We start from the raw sequence: 23487 nt of genomic DNA on the forward strand, positions 1-23487 counted from the left end.
GAATTGAATGGATTAGTACATTTTCCTATCCACTGGGTTTACCAGTTAATTAATTCTTACTGCGCTCTCTCTTTGCCAAACTGATGCCCGCGAGTACGAAAACATACTGTTCCCGCAACTATTGCATGTAATAACAAGGGCGATACAAATTTAACGTTTTCGTTCCATCCAAGGATACATTGTCAATTCTCTTGGAGAATACCAGCTGCCTACGTTGTATGTGCGGTAATAGTATGTCAGTGCCCTTGCCTGCTATTCTACCTGCCGCTCGGAAAGCCACTGCAGCGGTGAGTTAAGATGATTTTTGACAGCGAGTTTTGAATACATAGTTTATTGTTGCGGACAATAACTTGCCCTCACATTAAAACTGTATTCTCAGTAAAGGACCACTAGTGGGAAGCTAGAATCAAGTGTTTTAGTATAGGGCTGTAACAAAATCCTGCACAGTAGCTCTCCAGGTGGAGGGTTGGCCACCCCTGACCTAGATTTACCAACCATAGACATTGAAGTGTCAATAAAGCTAACCACATTGTACATTTATGTATATATTTTGCATTACAGGTGATATTTCTTCATGGCCTAGGTGACACTGGGTATGTGCAGCTTATTAGTTTCATCCCTCATCTTACTCCTTCCACTCACCATTGATTTCAGGGTTATCTGTTGTTATTATTCCCAATCACTATAGTCTATAGCTCATAAAATGTCATTTGCTTTTGTTCATAGCCATGGCTGGGCAGAGGCCTTTGCTGGGATCCGGACACCACATGTGAAATACATCTGTCCTCACGCGTGAGTACCTCTGTGGACAAGTACAGCTCCTGTATTTGGACAATGTTGATGATAGTGATTATTGATGACATTAGGTTTAGTATACACATTTATTACTGACATTGAAATATTTTTGTTATTTTGATTTTTCAGTCCAATCAAGCCTGTTACATTAAACATGGGGATGTCCATGCCCTCCTGGTAAGAAGGGAAGTCTCTTTCATTTGATATAAAGTAGGCAATATCGAAGAACAGTACTATTTGGGTTAATGTTTTTATGTTTTAGGTTTGACATCATCGGATTGCAAACAGATGCAGAGGAAGACGAAGCTGGTATTAAACAGGCTTCAGAGAATAGTAAGTTAGAGTAGTAGGTTTGAATGTAGCAGTACTAGGACATTACAGTATGATGGAAGTTTAAAACGGTATGAACTTGAGCTTGACATGATTCTATTTGAGCTTGATTTGATTTACTGCTTCCAATCTCCTCAGTTAAAGCACTGATAGATCAAGAAGTGAAGAATGGAATACCATCACACAGAATTGTTCTTGGTGGATTTTCTCAGGTAGACTAGTGTATGACAACAAAAAACTGTAAAACAATGCTGAAATCTACATAATTCAGTGGTAAGACAGTGAGTATTCGTGTTTTTGTGTGCTTTGGTATAAATAGGGTGGAGCGTTGTCTCTGTACACAGCTCTCACAACCCAACAGAAGCTGGGGGGAGTGGTTGCCCTCAGCTGCTGGCTCCCTCTACGGAACTCCTTCCCCCAGGTAATACAATTAGAAGTGTTCTGTGGTGCACTTAGGTTATGCATATGATCCATTCAATTGTTTTGGAATGCAAACAGTCTATCAGCTTGTTACTTTACCAAATCACACAAATCAACCATGTTCAAAGTCCAAGACAGACCAAATAATTTAAGAGGCATTGCAAATTGTAGCTGATTTGAAATATAACCATAATGAAATCTTTTTTCAGGCATCGAGAAACTCTGCCAACAATGAGATGCATGTCCTGCAGTGCCATGGCGAGGCGGACCCTCTGGTGCCCGTAATGTTTGGATGTCTCACTGTAGAGAAGCTAAAGATCCTCTGCAATCCATCCAACATCATCTTCAAGACCTATCCCAGAATGCCACACAGTGCCTGCCCTGAGGTTAGTATGGCTTGCACAGTGGCTGTGAGAAGAGATTAGAATGAAGATCGACACTTTTTGAAGACTTTGGACATGCACTATTGAATTGATATGACATGACTTTATATTTTGTGCAGTAATACTTGTCTTTCTTGCATCCCACAGGAAATGATGGATATCAAGCAGTTTATTGAGAAGCAGCTTCCTCCAATCTAACAGTTAGACCCACACACCCACCACCATCAGAGCTCATCGAAGGTGACACCCGTGACGCTCCATAGACTGTCTGAACCACAGACCTCACTCAATAGTACCTGCTAACTCTGGCTGTCAGAGACAGAGTCCGAGACAGGCCCTAGGGCTAGAGACAAGCTGGGGTGAGGGACATCATAACTAAACCTATTGTATTTTCTGCTGGAGCCAGGTGGAATCCTCAGTATTTGAATCGTTAATGTTGTCAGTTGCCAGTAGTGTAGCTGTTTGCTATTGGGATGCCATCTTTCCCAGGGAATACATGTGTTGGGAGTATCTTAGATTGTATGGTTTGAAAATATGATTCTTAATATGTTGATTTGTAACAAATAACTTAATGAATGTATAAAAGCCTGATATAATGCAAGAGTAAAATAAGAATATGGCATAAAAGTATTGTGCTTTCATAGATTTGTAAGAATTGGAAGCAATGTTCTGTCAATTCAATACACAAATACCATATATGAATGGTCACATTCTATTTATTTCATACATATATTATATTCCTGTTTACGTTTTGTGTGAGAAAAAAAATTGGACTGAATCAGCATCACAATATTAAAATCCACAGGCAAGATCTATTTCCAGGTATCAGCTTACACTATATATAAAAAGTTACTATTATTGTGATCAACTGTTGCACCATTTCTGTGATATTTTATTCAAACGATCTTGAAGGTGAATGATCTAATGCCAAGGCACTTCCCCATGTCTTCTTAACAATAAGTCAAACCTAATTTTATGCTTTAAGGCTGACAATAGACCTACACACGAATGCAGTGCTCACTGATACAACATGCTTCCCCCTCAGAAAAGTGCAATGCCAAGCGCTATGGAATATATAAAAATATAAATATATATATATATATATGCAATCGGGAACTGAATCTAGCGTATGTTCTTGCTTGCTCTGAGTATTTTGGAAAGTCAATATTCAAGGTAATATAAACAGTAGTTTACACCTTAATAAATACTGTTTGGAAAATACAGCTTATTAACCTGTTGATCAATCAACATTTGAACTGTAACTGAAAGCTAAACCTAAAACCCCCTTTGGATAAGACAAGTGTCCTCTAAAAGCAGTGCAGAGTGATTGATGGTGAGTGAGAGTCTATGGCTCTGTGGCAGGTGGCTGTTCGGCCAGGTCCTGCAGCAGCTCTGCGTACGCTGTGGAGTTTATGTAGCGTGGGTATGAGTCTCTCTGCATTAGCGTGTAGATCTGATGCTGGGCGTCTTCGAACGTGTGCGACGTGGGCTCCAACATGTTCTTGTTAATCACGTCTCGAACACGCGAGTCCAAACTCACCTGGAGAAGGAAATAACAATTTAAAGGGAATAAGTATACTCTATAGAAAGAGAAAAAATGATAGGCTTATTGCTTGAACTTAGAGCGTAATTAGAGTAAACCACCTCAGTCATATAAATGCCTAGGGTGGTGTAGGCTCACCTCTTTAGGGGAGAGGATGGAGATGAAGTCCTTGTAGATCTGTCGTACTTTATCCTCCACCACAGTTTTGTTGGTCTCCTTCTTCAGCTCCTCGCAGGCCAACCAGAACATCATGTTCTCTTCACTGAACTCTGTCCTCAGGAACTGGCGGAAGCAGCCCCGCCCTGCAGAGCTCTTCATCAGCCTCTCAAATGACATGGTCCATGTCATCGCATCCTCCAGAATAGGCTTGGGGCTACAAAAGAGGGACCATGAGCTTTATTTCATACAGTAGATATCGTTGAGACTGTTCAATGTCAATGTTTCAGCTCTAGCTCCATACAATTACATATGGAACTCCGAACATATAATTACTCGGAACATTAAATTACATACAAGTCACTTAATAGGATCTCCATGTCTAGAGACCGCATTTAAAGTCGACATTAAACAGGCTAAACTATATCCCCTCTTCTTTTTTTCTTACATTATGTGGCTAGCTGTATAGGGGATATACTTGTGAAGAGCTGATTCTCATTATTATACAATATTTATCACAATATTCTAATCAATGATATGCATAATCTTAAGACCTATATGCTCACACAACCATAGTCATCTGATTGACTGAAATCTTGAACTAGTGAAGTGTTATATGATTTTGATGTTGATCGCTAACAGCGACCAGAGTATTCCAGAAGTTACCTGTCATCACAGTTTGCGATTTCCTCTGCTCTCCTCTCATAGGTGTTTTTTTTTATCCTCTCATCCTCCGCCCTAACAGTCAGACTGAAAAACAGTGAAAAACAATAGAAATAGAAAATGCATCAATGTACAATGTGTGTTTCTGCTATTGTCAATTGGGATGGTGGGTAGCAGATAGAGAGGCATGTTGTTAGTTTCAAGCGGTGAAAAAAAGTGGTGGGAGGTGCACATCCTGCTTCGTGAGCTCTGCAGGGGGGGGGGGCTTCTGTAAACACTACTGTCATCCAGTCTTTGGAGATGTGTTGCAACACCTGGTGTGGCAGTCACCTGTAGTCTAATTAAAGCCCTGTGAGAATCCACCACACCTGTGATCCCCGGCCACACTCTGTAGCGCTGCGACAATTTGCATAACTGAATTGAGGTTGATGTGGAGATAGAGACTATTCCCACTCAATGGGGACTGAATTAGCATGCTCTTATTCTGCACACAACAGGAAGAGGCATAACTTGCTTACGTGCAGTGGGGCAAAAAAAGTATTTAGTCAGCCACCAATTGTGCAAGTTCTCCCACTTAAAAAGATGAGAGAGGCCTGTAATGTTCACCATAGGTACACTTAAACTATGATAGACAAAATGACAAAGAAAAATCCCGAAAATCACATTGTAGGATTTTTAATGAATTTATTTGCAAATTATGGTGGGAAATAAGTATTTGGTAACCTACAACCAAGCAAGATTTCTGGCTCTCACAGACCTGTAACTTCTTATTTAAGAGGCCCCTCTGTCCTCCGCTCGTTACCTGTATTAATGGCACCTATTTGAACTTGTTATCAGTATAAAAGACACCTGTCCACAACCTCAAACAGTCACACTCCAAACTCCACTATGGCCAAGACCAAAGAGCTGTCAAAGGACACCAGAAACACATTTGTAGACCTGCACCAGGCTGGGAACACTAAATCAATAGGTAAGTAGCTTGGTTTGAAGAAATCAACTGTGGGAGCAATTATTAGGAAATGGAAGACATACAAGACCACTGATAATCTCCTTCGAATCTGGGGCTCCACGCAAGATCTCACCAAGGGGGGTCAAAATGATCACAAGAACGGTGAGCAAAAATCCCAGAACCACACGGGGGGACCTGGGACCAAAGTAAAAAAGCCTACCATCAGTAACACACTACGCCGCCAGGGACTCAAATCCTGCACTGCCAGACGTGTCCCCCTGCTTAAGCCAGTACATGTCCAGGCCCATCTGAAGTTTGCTAGAGAGCATTTGGATGATCCAGAAGAAGATTGGGAGAATGTCATATGGTCAGAGGAAACCAAAATATAACTTTTTGGTAAAAACTCAACTTGTTGTGTTTGGAGGCCAAAGAATGCTGAGTTGCATCCAAAGAACACCATACCTACTGTGAAGCATGGGGGTGGAAACATCATGCTTTGGGGCTGTTTTTCTGCAAAGGGACCAGGACGACTGATCCGTGTAAAGGAAAGAATGAATGGGGCCATGTATCGTGAGATTTTGAGTGAAAACCTCCTTCCATCAGCAAGGGCATTGAAGATGAAACGTGGCTGGGTCTTTCAGCATGACAATGATCCCAAACACACTGCCCGGGCAACGAAGGAGTGGCTTCGTAAGAAGCATTTCAAGGTCCTGTATTGGCCTAGCCAGTCTCCAGATCTCAACCCCATAGAAAATCTTTGGAGGGAGTTGAAAGTCCGTGTTGCCCAGCAACAGCCCCAAAACATCACTGCTCTAGAGGAGATCTGCATGGAGAAATGGGCCAAAATACCAGCAACAGTGTGTGAAAACCTTGTGAAGACTTACAGAAAATGTTTGACCTCTGTCATTGCCAACAAAGGGTATATAATAAAGTATTGAGATAAACTTTTGTTATTGACCAAATACTTATTTTCCACCATAATTTGCAAATAAATTCATTAAAAATCCTACAATGTGATTTTTCTGGATTTTTTTTCTCATTTTGTCTGTCATAGTTGAAGTGTACCCATGATGAAAATTACAGGCCTCTCATCTTTTTAAGTGGGAGAACTTGCACAATTGGTGGCTGGCTAAATACTTTTTTGCCCTGGAGATGTCAATAACTCCATAACATAAATGCCCCTGTGTGTTTTTCCCCCAATGAGACTGTGTGTGTAACCGGCTGACACTCAGTTTTCATGCTCTGCTGGTTGTGTCCTGTGCAGAGCATATGTAGCATAAGAGTTTGGAGTGTTGGAAGGAGCATGGTATGGAATCTCATTATAGTAGGTCCCCCTATGTCCCAAATGGCACCCTATTCCCTATGTAGTACACTACTTTTGTCAAGAGTCCTATGCATCCTGGTCAAAATAAGTGCACTATATATGCAATAGGGTGCTGTTAGGTAAGCAACCCCTTACTATGGACAATATAGTCACAGATAGAACAATGAGACAGATCTTTCACTGGATGTATAAATATGAAGCATCAGCTTGGCGTTGCTACGAAATCCAGCAGCCGGCAGTGGGAGAAGATGGAAGGATATGGATTTTGGCCTACATTCTGCACATTTTTTCATCGATGAAACTTTTGATCTCAATACAGTTTTATGTTCCCAAAACTAGAAACTAGAAAGTTTGGTTGACTTTAGGCTTTGCCAAAGTTTTTAAAAAGCTAGTTGTTTAAAAGGACTGCAAAGGCAAATTGAGTTACTGCACACACACATTTCACAAAGTAGACGTTCCCTAACTGAAATATGCAGATATATGCCAGAACGGGCCAATAGGAAACCTCACTAGCTCGTGCTTGGCTCTCCCCACCTCCCTGCTTGTTCTTCCCACTATGACTAATCTGTTCCCATTGGAAACGACAGGCTATGGTCTATGTTGGTTTAGTTATAAGAATATTTGGTATAGTGGTACCTACCAGGAGCAGCTGCAGCAACAACACCAGCAGAAGCAACAGGCATTGGAGGCATTGGTGGGCGTGTTCCCCATCCCGTGCTGCGTTTGGAGAACACTGGCAGCAGCTTCCTGGTGCACCTGCATCTGTCTCTTGCGCATCTCCACCCGCTCGGACCCCATGGGCTGCAGACCAAGACACAACATCATGCTGAAGATGTAGGACAGACACACAATACAGGAGAACACACACCCCGACAAAACAATGCAGCACACTGCAATCAATTCGGTCCAGAACATGATGACATAGAAGGCAGGTGTCAGTCATCCATCCCTAATCCATATCTTCATGTGGATGAATACGACATTTTAAAGACTGGTACAACATCATGAAACCATGGTACTGTATAATCATCTCAGAGGAAAAATATTACTGAGGGAATCACCATGGCATGTCGTCACATAATTTCGAGTGCGCATGTCTTTCGGAATACTCTGACCACTTCAACATAACAGAATGATCTCTGCACGAACTTTTACACTGTCCAAGCTTTAATTTATTATAGCGAGAAATGTAGTACCATTTGGCTATGCAAATTACGGTCACTGACAGTAATGCACAAATATATATAAGCTATTAAACGCCTATTACCAAGCATTATAGCCTATCATTTGCAGGATCAAACTATTGTAGCGCGCTCTGCGATGAAAAATGCACAGGACGAGAAAGACGGAGGCGTGGTGTTAGTTATACAGGCAAGGCGTTACTGCCTCCATCCTAGCATCCTCAGATGCAACACAGATGGATCCTTGGGGGGTAGACAGCATTTTAAGCATGTATTAGGTTCTAATAAAGACTAAGAATACATGTAACGAAATAATACAATACTTAAAGCATTTGTGTTTTTCTTAAAAAATGGACAACATGGCATCTGGTGCAAGTTATGACTACAGCAATAAATACATAACCATTCAATTGGATAGCTACATCCCAAATATAGAACGAGATTGTCAAGAAACTATGCTGGCAATAATGATCTAGTCCTCAATCATGTGTAAAAATGATCATTATTGTAGATTATGCCGACTGAATTCTCATTTGCCTTCTGGATTGTTGGTGTTGAATCTAATTCACAGTTTAGCATTCAATTATATTTCAAAGAGGAAATTCCAATGTAACTGTACTCACTGTCACCATGAATGCCAGAATACAGGTGATTCTTGCCTCGATCACATCCGTCTGCGCTGGTCTGCAACGGACAAATTGCTTTGCTCGATGCGCATGCGTTTTGTTCGAGTGCAAAAATATGTTCTGTGTCTGAAGCTCTGAAGGGCGGACCAGCTTTTACTGGAGGCTTCGCGCGATGGGTGATAATGCTCTCATATTATCATCTGTTGCATAGCCTACTTCACAGCAACTGATGAAACCGATACATCAACCACCGACCATGAGCCTGGAGATTTTATTTTAAGTTAATCATCGTGATACAGGGTCCAGACTTCCAACCAATCATAATAAGCCTATGTAATGGTTTGGGTCATTGATATGGCGTTAGAATTTGTGACCAACGTCTTCCCATGATATAAGGCCAAATATTTCAGCCAACTCGTAGCTGGAAAACCACCTTACCTCATTGGAGCGCATGGATATGGCCTATCTTTGCATATGATAGCAGTAGGTGCCCACAGCCACCAGATAGCAGTAGCGATCTAGCTATGTTAAAAGAAAGGCACGTTCCAGTTTTGATAGGACTTGATGGATGCTGTATTGAATATGTTTTCGAAGCAGCGCCAAATTAAATATCAGATATCTTTGCTGCTAATACGGGCGACAAAACACATACAGTGCCTTCAAAAAGTATCCATACGCCTTGACCTATTCCACATTTTGTTGTGTTACAGGCTGAATTCAAAATTGATTAAATTATACAGTTGAAGTCGGGAGTTTGCATACACCTGAGCCAAATACATTTAAACTCAGTTTTTCAGAATTCTTGACATTTAATCGTAGTAAAAAGTCCCTGTCTTAGGTCAGTTAGGATCACCACTTTATTTTAAGAATGTGAAATGTCAGAATAATGGTAGAGAGAATGATTTATTTCAGCTTTTATTTCTTTCATCACATTCCTAGTGGGTCAGAAGTTTACATACACTCAATTAGTATTTGGTAGCATTGCCTTAAAAAAAGTTTAACTTGGGTCAAACGTTTTGGGGAGCCTTCCACAAGCTTCCCACAATAAGTTGGGTGAATTTTGGCCCATTCCTCCTGACAGAGCTGGTGCAACTGAGTCAGGTTTGTAGGCCTTCTTGCTCCCACTCGCTTTTTCAGTTCTGCCCATACATTTTCTATAGGATTGAGGTCAGGGCTTTTTGATGGCCACTCCAATACCTTGACTTTGTTGTCCTTAAGCCATTTTGCCACAACTTTGGAAGTATGCTTGGGGTCATTGTCCATTTGGAAGAGCCATTTGCGACCAAGCTTTAACTTCCCGACTGATGTCTTGAGATGTTGCTTCAAAATATCTACATACATTTCCGTCCTCATGATGCCATCTATTTTGTGAAGTGCATCAGTCCCTCCTGCAGTAAAGTACCCCCACAACATGATGCTGCCACCCCGTGCTTCACGGTTGGGATGGTGTTCTTCAGCTTGCAAGCCCCCCCCTTTTGGTTATTATGGCCAAACAGTTATATTTTTGTTTCATCAGACCAGAGGACATTTCTCCAAAAAGTACGATCTTTGTCCCAATGTGCAGTTGCAATCCATAGTCTGTCTTTTTTTATGGCGGTTTTGGAGCAGTGGCTTCTTCCTTGCTAAGTGGCCTTTCAGGTTATGTCGATATAGGACTTGTTTTACTGTGGATATAGATACCTTTGTACCCGTTTCCTCCAGCATCTTCACAATGTCCTTTGCTGTTGTTTTGGGATTGATTTGCACTTTTCACACCAAAGTACGTTAATCTCTAGGAGACGGAACGTGTCTCCTTTCTTAGCAGTATGATGGCTGCATGGTCCCTTGGTGTTTATACTTGCGTACTATTGTTTGTACAGATAAATGTGGTACCTTCAGGCGTTTGGAAATTGATCGCAAGGATGAACCAAACTTGTGGAGGTCTACAATTGTTTTTCTGAGGTCTTTGCTGATTTCTTTTGATTTTCCCATGATGTCAAGCAAAGAGGCACTGAGTTTGAAGGTAGGCCTTGAAATACATCCACAGGTACACCTTCAATTGACTCAAATGATGTCAATTAGCCTATCAGAAGCTTCTAAAGCCATGACATACATTTCTGGAATTTTACAAACTGTTTAAAGGCACAGTCAACTTAGTGTATGTCAACTTCTGACCAACTGGAATTGTGATACAGTGAATTATAAGTGATCTGTTGGTAAACAATTACTTGAGTCATGCACAAAGAAGATGTACTAACCGACTTGCCAAAATTATAGTTTGTTAACAAGAAATTTGTGGAGTGGTTGAAAAACAAGTTTAATGACTCCAACCTAAGTGTATGTAAACTTCCGACTTCAACTGTATATAGACCCGTGATTAGTTTCCGAGCAGAGAATCATCTACTTGAAGACAAGGTAGGCCTTAGTCCACATGATTACACATGGGTAAAATCACATAATTTCACATGTGAAATGTCTACATTTTTCACATGTGAAATCATGTTCAACCATGTGGTTTTGGAACACATGACATGTGATGATATTTCACAAGAAGTTTTACATGTGGATCTTCACATGTGATCACATAACCTTTCACATGTGAAATCATGTGGTTTTGGTACACTTCACATGTGATGATATTTCACATGAAGTTTCACATACATTTTCACATGATCACATAACCTTTCACATGCGAAATCCTGGGAAGCCATGTGGATTTATAACACTTCATATGTGGATTTTCCATGTTTTGCACATGTAAAATACATTTCCACATGTGAAATCATGTGAAACCATGTGGTGTTGGAACACTTCACATATGATGATATTTCACAAAAGGTTTCACATGTGGATTTTCACATGATCACATAACCTTTCACATGTGAAATCATATGAAACCATGTGGTTTTGGAACACTTCACATGTGATTATATTTCACATGAAGTTTCCCAGATGATGCCCTGCAAAGAAAAAGGAGTTGTTAGGATGTTCCTGGAATGTCTTGCAGTCGCAGTGTTTTCAACTTACATATTTTACACACTTTGACATACATGATTACATTATGTTTATTTTTACAGTAATTATTATTCAACATGTCCTCACCTGGGTTATGAACTCACAACCTACTGGTTCACGGTATGCCGATATTCCTGCTACCATATCTGTGTCAATAACACATTTCACCTGGCTTTGGACTTCAAAGTAAATCTCACATTTGTTAAAATTACACTAAAAGTATTCTATTCATCATGGGGATTTAGGAGTAACATAAAAATAGAATAGTATGCCACACCAACATTATAAACTTTCACATGTGAAAATGTATTTTCACATGTGAAAAATAATTAGCAGTTGTCACGTGTAGTCTCATGCTATTACATGTTTATTTTACATGTTGTCACATGTTATGCCATTAACATCCAATAGGATCACATGTGAAATTGATATATACAAGACAATGTACATTTAGGACTACGGCCTACATTATAGCATGCTTAGTCCTATATAGGTGGTGTGGTTGAATATTTTCCATGTATTTACAAATATTCCACCTCGAGAATAAATTACTTTTCTCCCGGGTTATCAGGTATTTCCCGCCAGAACAGGAAGTGCCATTCAAAAACATTATAAAGCATATGAATAGGCCTATGTCTGGATTTGATTAGACGTTTGATTAAAAAAAAATCAAGCCTGATGCAACCTGAACCTGAAGAGTAATACATTAAATCTATTGTATGAGCCCTACATTAAAGACTTTTAATGAGCCCAAGCCCCAAAATCCCAAATGATTGTGCCATTCTCCATTACATTTATGATATAGGCTATACTGCACATTTACACACGACAGAAAAACATACAAGCCCATAGATGTTGCTAGCTATATGCTCTCTTGGGTAAACAAATTAAACTAGCTACAATAGGCTAATATTTTTGAGCGTGAACTGTATCAATGTACCATATTGTATTGTATGGACTGGAATTACGCACATCGTTCAAACCATGATAACGCAGGGAGAGAACAAACCGATTCTGGTGCAGCAAATGTTGACTACAAAGTTACAAGTATAGGCTAGCAAATTGGATTTAAATGTTGAAATAAAATAGGGCCTATTTGTATAATTAATAGGCTGTCGCATATATAGTTTCATAATATTTCCCCTAATGTTATTAGCCTACCTCCTCTTTCTCTATCATTGCTTCATTCCTTCCTCGCCTTCAACAGTTAAATGAAATGCGATTCGTTGTCCTTATCGTCATCATTCTAATGACATCCTTGAAAAGTATAGGACTATAATTAGATGCAGAAGGCTTTCATTTCTCTTCACAAAGATTGAATGTGTCTAACTGCTATAGCCTACTGCCATAGTCCATTTGCTCTTCTTTCAAACCAGTGGAGGTTGGGGCCGATGAGGGAGGATTTTTTTTTTTTTTGAATAAGCATGGCCTTATTTCTATTACAGCATATTGGATGACTGTCATTCATATTCCATTCACCCAGCTCAATGTAACATCGATAGGTGTAGGCTACTACATGATACTCAAATTTTCTATGTACCCATCTGTCACGAATCCCGTTTCCTGAGTTTCCTGAGTTTTTTGCCTGTGTTCTGTCCTGGAGTGTTTTTTTTCCGGCGTCCTGGAACGCACCCTGTCTGGTTGCCGGGCAATGTAGCCAGTTGGGAGTTCTGATTACCCGCACCTGTATCCCATCAGCCTTCTGCACACCTGGTCCTGATCATCATCTCTCCTCTTCATAAGCCCGGACCTGACATCCATTCCCTGCCGGATCGTTAGCCATGAACACGATGTTATGCCATAGTATCAGCCTCAAGTTGGATAGAATTTGTTTTGTTGTTTTTTACGTATTGCTTGCCTTAAACTTACCTCCGTTTGTTCTGTCTTCAGTTACTCACCCGGATCATTTACCCCATTCCCGCCTGGTCGTCGGAGGATTCCGCTACCCCATTGGATCCACCTATTTACTCCCATCAACTCACCACCGCTGCCCGCTACGCCACCTGGATATATCTACCCATTCACATTCACTTGTAAATAAATACTCACCTTCTTCCTACTCTCCTTGTCCTGGTCTGCTTCTGGGTTCGATTTTGAAAGAACGTGACACCATCATACAATGTAGGTACACAGTTTGAGAGAATTGAGTAATCAAGGTGACAGACAGTGACACATTTAATACCGCCTTGCATACTCTTGCCTGCGTCTAGCTGATCTAGGGTGGTATCATTAGTCCAACAGTTGCAAAATAGATTTTCCATTGGACAAATTCAGTTAAGTTGATCCCTGTTTTGTTCCATTTAAGAAACGTTTTTCAACAGAATCAGCAGAATGAACAGACTCCTGATCACACACAGACAGTTCACTTTCTATATAAAAACAGCATGATCACTTTGGTCTTTGTATATACAGTACCAGTCAAAAGTTTGGACACAGGTACTGGTTCCATGCTTTTTCTTTATTTTAACAATTTTCTACATTGCAGAATAATAGTGAAGAAAACAACACTATGAAATAACACATGGAATCATGTAACCAAAGAACTGTTAAACAAATCAAAATACATTTTATATTTGAGATTCTTCAAAGTAGCCATGCTTTGCCTTGATGACAGTGTTGCACACTTGGCATTCTCCCAACCAGCTTCAATTAACATGTGCCCTTAAGTATATTTCTGGAATTTCTTTCCTTAATGCGTTTTTAGCCAATCAGTTGTTGTGACAAGGTAGGGGTGGTATACAAAGGATATCTCTATTTAGTAAAAGACCAAGTCCATATTATGGCAAGAACAGCTCAAATAAGCAAAGAGAAATGACAGTCCATTTAAGACATGACGGTCAGTCAATGCGGAAAATCTCTAGAACTTTGAAAGTTTCTTCAATTGCAATGAAATCACTAAAGGACACTAAGACACTTGCTTGGATCAAGAGTACACAAGCAATGGATATTTGACTGTTAAAAATCTGTCCTCTGGTCTGATGAGTCCAAATTTCAGTCCAAATGTCTTTGTGAGACGCAGAGTAGGTGAACGGATGATCTCCGCATGTGTGGTTCCCACTGTGAAGCATGGAGGAGGAGGTGTGATGGTGTGGGGGTAGTTTGCTGGTGACAGTCTGTGATTTATTTAGAATTCAAAGCACACTTTACCAGCATGGCTACCACAGCATTCTGCAGTAATAAGCCATCCCATCTGGTTTGCGCTTAGTGGGACTATCATTTGTTTTTCAACAGGACAATGATACAAAATACACCTCCATGCTGTGTAAGGGCTATTTGACCATTGAGCGTGATGGAGTGCTGCACCAGATAACCTGGCCTCCAAAATCACCCAACCTCAACCAAATTGAGATGATTTGGGAAGAGTTGGACCACAGAGTGAAGGAAAAGCAGTCAACAAGTGCTCATCATATGTGGGAACTCATTCAAGACTGTTGAAAAAGCATTCCAAGTGTAGCTAGTTGAGAGAATGCCAAGAGTGTGCAAATCTGTCATCAAGGCAAAGGGTGGCTACTTTGAAGAATCTCAAATATAAAATATATTTTGATTTGTTTAATACTTTTTTTGTTTAGTACATAATTCCATATGTGTTATTTCATAGTTTTGATGTCTTCACTATTATTCTATAATGTAGAAAATAGTCAAAATTAACAAAAACCCTTGATTGAGTAGGTGTGTCCAAACTTTTGACTCGTACTGTATAATTCCTTCTTTCAACTATCTACGCGCTCTCCTCCTCTGACCTTTTCTTTTAGCTACTAGAACTAACTTGTTAGTAAACACGCTGCAATCATGCAGTACAGTGTACAGTAGTTGTTTGAACCTGTTGTTTGAGTAGGCTAAACAACCAACAACGACTAGACGGCCTACAGGGAGGAGGTGAGGGCTCTCGGAGTGTGGTGTCAGGAAAATAACCTCACACTCAACGTCAACAAAACTAAGGAGATGATTGTGGACTTCAGGAAACAGCAGAGGGAACACCCCCCTATCCACATCGATGGAACAGTAGTGGAGAGGGTAGCAAGTTTTAAGTTCCTCGGCATACACATCACAGACAAACTGAATTGGTCCACTCACACAGACAGCATCGTGAAGAAGGCGCAGCAGCGCCTCTTCAACCTCAGGAGGCTGAAGAAATTCGGCTTGTCACCAAAAGCACTCACAAACTTCTACAGATGCACAATCGAGAGCATCCTGGCGGCCTGTATCACCGCCTGGTACGGCAACTGCTCCGTCCTCAACCGTAAGGCTCTCCAGAGGGTAGTGAGGTCTGCACAACGCATCACCGGGGGCAAACTACCTGCCATCCAGGACACCTACACCACCCGATGTTACAGGAAGGCCATAAAGATCATCAAGGACATCAACCACCCGAGCCACTGCCTGTTCACCCCGCTATCATCCAGAAGGCGAGGTCAGTACAGGTGCATCAAAGCTGGGACCGAGAGACTGAAAAACAGCTTCTATCTCAAGCCCATCAGACTGTTAAACAGCCACCACTAACATTGAGTGGCCGCTGCCAACACACTGACACTGACTCAACTCCAGCCACTTTAATAATGGGAATTGATGGGAATGATGTAAATATATCACTAGCCACTTTAAACAATGCTACCTTATATAATGTTACTTACCCTACATTATTCATCTCATATGCATACGTATATACTGTACTCTATATCATCGACTGCATCCTTATGTAATACATGTATCACTAGCCACTTTAACTATGCCACTTTGTTTACATACTCATCTTATATGTATATACTGTACTCGATACCATCTACTGTATCTTGCCTATGCTGCTCTGTACCATCACTCATTCATATATCCTTATGTACATATTCTTTATCCCCTTACACTGTGTATAAGACAGTAGTTTAGGAATTGTTAGTTAGATTACTTGTTGGTTATTACTGCATTGTCGGAACTAGAAGCACAAGCATTTCGCTACACTCGCATTAACATCTACTAACCATGTGTATGTGACAAATAAGATTTGATTTGATTTGATTTGAACTAGCTAGGTGCATTCATCGAGGTAACTGAAAGCGAAAGAACAAAAAATACACCCAAATAAGGTCCTCCCTTTCCACCTCTGAGGAGTCTCCACTGTTTCAAACTACCTGTGAGTTCTATTGGCTACTGTATTTTTAACATTCACAAAAGAATAGCTTGCATCCCTCTTTCGAATAGTCTATTTGTATAAGAAATGCAAAAAAAAATGATGTCCAGCAAGCTATTCTAGTCTAGCTTTTCCTGCATGAGACACGATTTTTAAGGAGAGGCCAGCGGAGCACAAGTGTGTGCGTATTGTGCAAGAGGCTAGTTAGAAACGTATTATGCATAACCCATCATTAATTAGGCAAATATATGGCTAATACTGTATTGAATTTATTACTTGAAAGAGGTAGTCTGGGACATCTATTTATAGGGCTATGTATCAATCTAGAACAGGATGATCTATTTTGGGTGAAATATGAAGGGAGTTGATGGAGAAGAAAGACTGCAAGAGTGCTCGAGTTTGCACTGATTAAAATGAATTATATTCGAGGGATAGGCTGTTTGAAAACTCTGCAGATGCAATTAAAAAATAATAATCTTTACAATTAAAAAGTAAGGTGACTGCCGAAAGCCAGATGGAGATGAGTAAATTACCCTCGCATTCGGTCTTTATATTACTGTAGCATAGGCTGCAGCAAATGCAACAAACCTGTTTCAAGAAAAAAGTTCAATTTCACGCCATGCTGTTCATATGAATAATTTATTATCAATTTCTTATCAATTTTTATTATCAATTTCTAGCAGTTATGATTTTAGGAGCAATGATTTTTAGTAAATCTCAGTAACCGGGTTCCCACCATTCAACCCTAGTGTCTAGTTGTTGACACCATGCAGCACCTACTGAACTAAGCCAACTGAACTGTGTAGGTTCTTTTGAGTTCAGCCTTAACTGACTTTATCAGAGAGATGAAAAAAACAAAAAAGCCTAATGACATCTGGGACTATCCCCAAGAATGGGCATGATGCCTCCATCAGTTGCATCTCTGTCCAATTAATTGATCATTAGTTTCTCTGTTCGTTGAGCTTGACATTCAGCAGAGAGAAAGGACTTGTGCATTTACACCTACATAAGCAAATAGACAATGGCTTGTGCATTATAGTGAAATTATCTATCACCTATGCTTGTTAGCCTAATCATCTCTGCCAGTTTCTTATGAGTAGCATATTGCAAGTTTGAGTGTGTGTGTGTTGTGTGTTGTGTGTTGTGTGTGTGTGTGTGTGTGTGTGTGTGTGTGTGTGTGTGTGTGTGTGTGTGTGTGTGTGTGTGTGTGTGTGTGTGTGTGTGTGTGTGTGCAGGTGCAGAGCCATGGGAAATACAGTGCATCCGGAGAGTGTTCAGACCTTTGACTTTTTTCACATTTTGTTACGTTACAGCCTTATTCTTAAATTGATTAAATTGTTTCCCCACTCATCAATCCACACACAATGCCCCATAATGACAAAGCAAAAAACCTTTTTTAGAATTTTTTGCAAATATCACATTTACATAAGTATTCAGATCCTTTACTTAGTACTTTGTTGAAGCACCTTTGGCAGAGATTACATCCTCTTGTCTTCTTGGGTATGATGCTACAAGCTTGGCATACCTGTATTTGGGGAGTTTCTCCCATTCTTCTCTGCAAATCCTCTCAAGCTCTGTCAGGTTGGATGGGGATCGTCGCTGCACAGATATTACCATACCATACCATACCATAACCATACTTAGGTAGCCTGTTTTTCCCACTTGATTTGTGGGTAGTTGTTTTCTGTTTAGTGTGTCTGCACCAGACATAACTGTTTCGGTTTCATTTTCTTGTTCCCTTGTTGTTTTTTGTCATTAAGTGTCCCATTCTATTAAATATCATGAACACTTACCAGGCTGCGCATTGGTCCGATCTCTCATGCTCCCCGTCAGACGAAGACGAAGAGGACAGCCGTTACAGAACTACCCACCACCGAAGGACCAAGCAGCATGGTGAGGAGCAGCAGAGATATCTGGAGAAATGGACATGGGAGGAGATACTGGAAGGCAAGGGACCCTGGGCACAGGCTGGGGAGTATCTCCGTCCACAGGAGGAACTGGAGGCAGCTAAGGCTGAGCGGAAACACTACGTGGAGTTGGCCTACGGCTGGCAAGGAAGCCCGAGAGGCAGCCCCACACATTTATTGGATGGGGGGGCACACGGGAGTGTGGCAGAGTCAGGAGTCAGACCTGAGCCAACTCCCCGTGCTTATCGTAAGGAGCCAAGGATGGAACCAGAGCCGGTCAGGGCGAAATTGGAGGTGAGCAAAGGAAGGAAAGCAGAGACAGTGAAGGAGTTAATGGGGAGATTGGAGGAGAGAGGAATGAGGGAGTTGCTGTGTTGGTGCATGAGGCACGACATCCGCCCGACGGAGCATGTCCTGAATTTGATGTCACCTGAATCAGCTCTCCATACTCGTCCTGAAGTGCGTGCAAGCCGTCTGGTGAAGTCTGTGCCAGCCCCACACATCAGGCCTCCTGTGCGCCTTCCTAGCCCTGCACGTCCTGTGCCAGCTCGGCACTACAGCTCTCCAAGAGGTGCTTACCATGGAGAACGTCGTACTTGTCATTCACCGTCCCCAGTACGTGTGCTTAGCCCGGTGCGCTACATCCCAGCTCCCCGCATCTGCCGGGCTAGGGTGAGGATCCAGCCAGGGCGGATGGTGCCAGCCCTGCTCTCCAGACAGCCAGTGCGTCTCCTCGGGCCAGGATATCCTTTGCCGGCGCTGCGCACTGTGTCTCCTGTGTGTCTGCACAGCCCAGTGCGTTCTGTGCCTGCGCCCCGCACGTGCCTGGCTAGAGTCACCATCCAGCCAGGATGGGTTGTGCAGGCAATTAGTTTGAGACCTCCAGTGCGCCTCCACGGCCCTGTGTATCAGGTGCCTCCTCCATGCACCAGGCCTCCTGTGGCAGCCCCACGCACCAGGCTGTCTCTCCGTCTCCTCCCTCCAGGTTCTCCCGCCTGTCCAGCGCTTCCAGAGTCTTCCACCATCCCGGAGCCGCAAGAGTCTCCCTCCAGCCCGGAGCTGCCAGAGTCTCCCTCCAGCCCAGAGCTGCCAGAGTCTCCCTCCAGCCCGGAGCTGCCAGAGTCTCCCTCCAGCCCGGAGCTGCCGGAGTCTCCCTCCAGCTCGGAGCTGCCGGAGTCTCCCTCCTGTCTGGAGCTGCCGGAGTCTCCCTCCTGTCTGGAGCTGCCGGAGTCTCCCTCCTGTCTGGAGCTGCCGGAGTCTCCCTCATGTCTGGAGCTGCCGGAGTCTCCCTCCTGCCTGGAGCTGCCGGAGTCTCCCTCCTGTCTGGAGTTGTTGGAGTCTCCCTCCTGTCTGGAGCTGCCGGAGTCTCCCTCCTGCCTGGAGCTGCCGGAGCCGCCCGTCTGTCTTGAGCTGCCGGAGCCGCCCGTCTGTCTTGAGCTGCCGGAGCCGCCCTTCACTCCGGCGCTGCCGGAGTCTCCCGTCGATTCGGGGCCCGCTGCAAGTGTCCCCAGTCTGAGGTCGGCGGCGAGGGTCGCCGCTCCAAAGGCAAGACTATGGCGGAGTGGGGTCCACGTCCCGCGCCAGAGCCGCCTCCGCGGACAGATGCCCAACCAGACCCTCCCCTATGGGTTTAGGTTATGCGGCCGGAGTCCGCACCTTTGGAGAGGGGGGTACTGTCACGTCCTGAACTTAGTTTCTTTGTTATGTTTCTTGTTTAGGTTGGTCAGGGCGTGAGTTGGGGTGGGCATTCTATGTGTTGTTCTAGTTTTGGTTTTCTATATGTTTGGCCTGGTATGGTTCTCAATCAGAGGCAGTTGTCAATTGTTGTCTCTGATTGAGAACCATACTTAGGTAGCCTGTTTTTCCCACTTGATTTGTGGGTAGTTGTTTTCTGTTTAGTGTGTCTGCACCAGGCAGAACTGTTTCGGTTTCATTTATTTCGTTCTCTTGTTGTTTTTTGTCATTAAGTGTTCCGTTCTATTAAATATCATGAACACTTACCACGCTGTGTATTGGTCTGATCTCTCATACTCCTCGTTAGAGGAAGACGGAGAGGACAGCCGTTACACAACATGACTCCCTGTTCAAATAAAGGTTAAATAAAAAATAAACTGTAACATATTACATTTAGAAAGTAACTTATCAAACCCTGGTGATTGGGAGAGCCGCAGAAGGGGAATATTTATCCTCCTCCACTTTGTATGACAACTGGACTATAAAACAAATTCAATATAGCAGATCGCTGCTTAAGGGGTCTCTCTCTCTCTCACGTCTCTCCCTCTGTGTGTGTGTGTGTGTCTGTATGTGTAATAAATCATAGCCAAGTAGTCATATTTCCGGACTGATATCCTGGTTAATAGGCCAAGCTATTGGAGCCCAGATAATGTACTACAGTAGCGCATGTGAGAGTGTATAATATTTAATAGCAAACCATGAGACAGCACATCTGAGTCTCTCTCAGTAAAGATTTAACCCTGCCTTTAAGGGTTGTTTTTATTATGCATGTGTGAACTGCCTGTAAAATATTAGATTTAAATAAATATTTGATCATTTAATTTGACAATAAACCACACATTCCATAACACTAAGGCCTTGAAATACACATTAGATAAATCAAATAATTTTCTGGTGGTTCAGCAAAATATGGCATATACCAATCAATCATTAAAATGTCATTTATAAAGCCCTTCTTTTTACATCAGCAGTTGTTACAAAGTGCTTATACAGATATCAAGCCTACAGACAGACAAAATAACAATAACAAATAAATAAAAAAGACCATTAATTAGTATACAGATCATAGACACACAACAATCAAATCATCAAACTGCACCATCACAATGTCAAGTATGTGAAAATAGTACAAATAACCTACATAGATAGAGTAGGATCATTCTCAAGTATCCGAGTCGAGTCAGGCCCGGCAGTCCTGAAATTAACATTTGGGCTTTGATTTGGTCAAGGGTAGTTCAAGAAGGTGTCCCACATCTTAAAGGGTAGACTCTGCGATATGACACAGATGCAGAACTGAAACAACACAGTGAGTCAATTTATGCAACAACTACATTAAGAGCGTTGAAGTGCAAGGCTCAAGTACTCCGCTGTTTTGGTGCCCTGGCTACAGCGTGAAGCGAATCTGTGTACACGTGGAGATACTGCATGTGACTGCATGAAAGTCTTGCATCTCGCTCATCTCAATATCTGCGACGCTGCTCGTGGCAACGTCATTTCGCTGAGTTTACCTTTAAAGAAATTATACGACTTATTTTTCAATGCTGTAGAGAAAGCTTCACTGGGAAGTAAATCAATGACCCTTTGTTCCCATTAAATTCTTGATTCTCGAGGAAGAATACATTTTCGCGCACAATATAGTAAAATGTGTAAAAGATGTGTCACGAAATCTAAGAGGCAGCTCATCTCTAGTTCCCAGTATAGAAGACGTTGCACCTAGCTGGAGAGAGCATTCAAAAACTGTATCTGTCTCCTGTACCACTTCCAACCCAAATGTTTTTATGTAAGGACAAGCCCAGAAGTAATGAATAAGTGAACCTTCTGCACACTGACACATTACAAAGACAAGAAGGGTTCATTCTATGTCTAGACACAGGAGTGACATGCAGTTGATGTAGGGTCTTAAATTGCATTTCCCAGGCTGAGTTACAAGCTAGAAAATGGGATGGTTGTACACACATTTCTTTCCAGTCTGCAAGCTTTATTGGGGAGCCTATATCAGCCTCCAATAACACCATCGTTTTGTCTGCATTATCCTTCTTCAAATTGCACAGTGAGTTATAAAATAGTTGCGTGATAGATTTGAGCTGGGTATTCTTCAAGAGGAGATGGAGAAGCCCTCTGGATGCAATTTCAGCTTTGCAGATCTAAAACTACGAACCGGAAAGAATCTCTCTTAGAGATGACACATTTACCAACAATCTGGCCAAATGTAAGGATTTACATTTGGGAAATATGCACAATATTTTAAACATCATTGATACCCTTACTTTTCCATGTAGAGAAGCCACCCTTCATCCCAGGTGGGAAATCAGGGTAATCTTGCAAAGGGGAGTTACAATTATTATGACCTTCTGACTGAGCATGTTCTTCAGCATATACTGTAATTGTCTTTCGTCAGTTTGGTTATCATTGTCTGGGATATGCATGAAAGGTTACTGAGTGGTTTTGTAGGAGCTGATTCACCATTAAGTCAAGGGGAACTTGGGTTTTCAATACACCGCTCGAGGATACATCTCAGTTGAGATGCCAGTTTATAACATTTAAAGGCATTTAAATAACATTTCAATAATCTCAATATCAACTTCTTTCTGGGTAACAATTAAGTACCTCAAGGGTCTCCTCGGGGGACCAGTGTGCTTTTGTTGAGGGGGAGGTGGGTATCCAAGCTCCATCAGCCAGGACTAGACATTGGGCAATCAACTCTTCCTGGAAAATGTTGGCGCTTCTCTCAACAACACAACGAGATTATAACTACCCAATGACTCAATTAAGTAGGTCTGCTGTCTGTAAAGAAATGGAAGGTCTGTTGGTTGATTCTGCTGCTACGATTGGATAATGTGCAGCTGTTTTCCCCATTCCCCGTTTATTGCAGCCTCCTTGAGATTTGTTTGATTGACATGAGCCAACGAACGAGACACACCATCGCTAATGTTATGTTGAATGTTTCCAACTCAAACATCCTCACATTCGTAAGCTAAAGCTAGCATCACAAACACAAATCCAGGCTGCATCACATCCGGCCGTGATTGAGTGTCCCATAGGACGGCGCACAATTAGCCCAGCATCGTCCCGGTTTGGCCCGAGGTAGGCCAGCACTGTAAATAATAATTTATTCTTAACCGACTTAAATAAAGGTTAAATAACATTTTACAAAAATTAGGCAAAGTCATAGCAAAGAAATCTTAGCTAAAACGTTTTGTGTTTGGAATTGCAGTATGTGTTTAGTTTGAGAATTTGGACGCAAGCTAACTTTTGACAGACTGTTTTAGCATGGACAAACAAGAAGCGGTTGCTCAGCAACCAGATACCAACGTGTTCTGGAGAGAAAAAAAATGGATGTTTGGGAATTAATCTTGTTCC

The 23487-nt window shown here is 42.0% G+C and overlaps 2 protein-coding genes across 3 annotated transcripts; one reads left to right on the forward strand and one right to left on the reverse strand.

Annotated features, from left to right (window-relative positions):
• The first annotated feature begins 74 nt into the window (after window positions 1–74).
• lypla1 (lysophospholipase 1) lies at window positions 75–2630 on the forward strand. Its single transcript, XM_035759636.2, has 9 exons — window positions 75–287; window positions 562–593; window positions 727–792; window positions 925–972; window positions 1058–1128; window positions 1264–1337; window positions 1445–1546; window positions 1755–1931; window positions 2076–2630. The coding sequence occupies exons 1-9, from the start codon at window positions 219–221 to the stop codon at window positions 2124–2126; spliced, it is 690 nt and encodes a 229-aa protein (XP_035615529.1). The 5' UTR covers window positions 75–218; the 3' UTR covers window positions 2127–2630.
• Window positions 2629–13467, reverse strand: LOC118373486 (regulator of G-protein signaling 20-like). 2 transcript variants are annotated; one of them, XM_035759617.2, is made up of 5 exons: window positions 12526–13467; window positions 7204–7364; window positions 4294–4377; window positions 3610–3844; window positions 2629–3468 (listed from the first exon to the last, which is right to left on the reverse strand). In XM_035759617.2, the coding sequence occupies exons 1-5, from the start codon at window positions 12541–12543 to the stop codon at window positions 3274–3276; spliced, it is 693 nt and encodes a 230-aa protein (XP_035615510.1). In that variant the 5' UTR covers window positions 12544–13467; the 3' UTR covers window positions 2629–3273. The 2 variants fall into 2 exon arrangements, with proteins under 2 accessions (XP_035615510.1, XP_035615519.1); XM_035759626.2 differs by lacking the exon at window positions 12526–13467 and adding an exon at window positions 8368–9752.
• Between the last annotated feature and the right edge of the window lie 10020 nt (window positions 13468–23487).

The sequence above is a fragment of the Oncorhynchus keta genome, chromosome 4 (assembly GCF_023373465.1).
Source record: "Oncorhynchus keta strain PuntledgeMale-10-30-2019 chromosome 4, Oket_V2, whole genome shotgun sequence".
Lineage (NCBI taxonomy): Eukaryota > Metazoa > Chordata > Actinopteri > Salmoniformes > Salmonidae > Oncorhynchus > Oncorhynchus keta.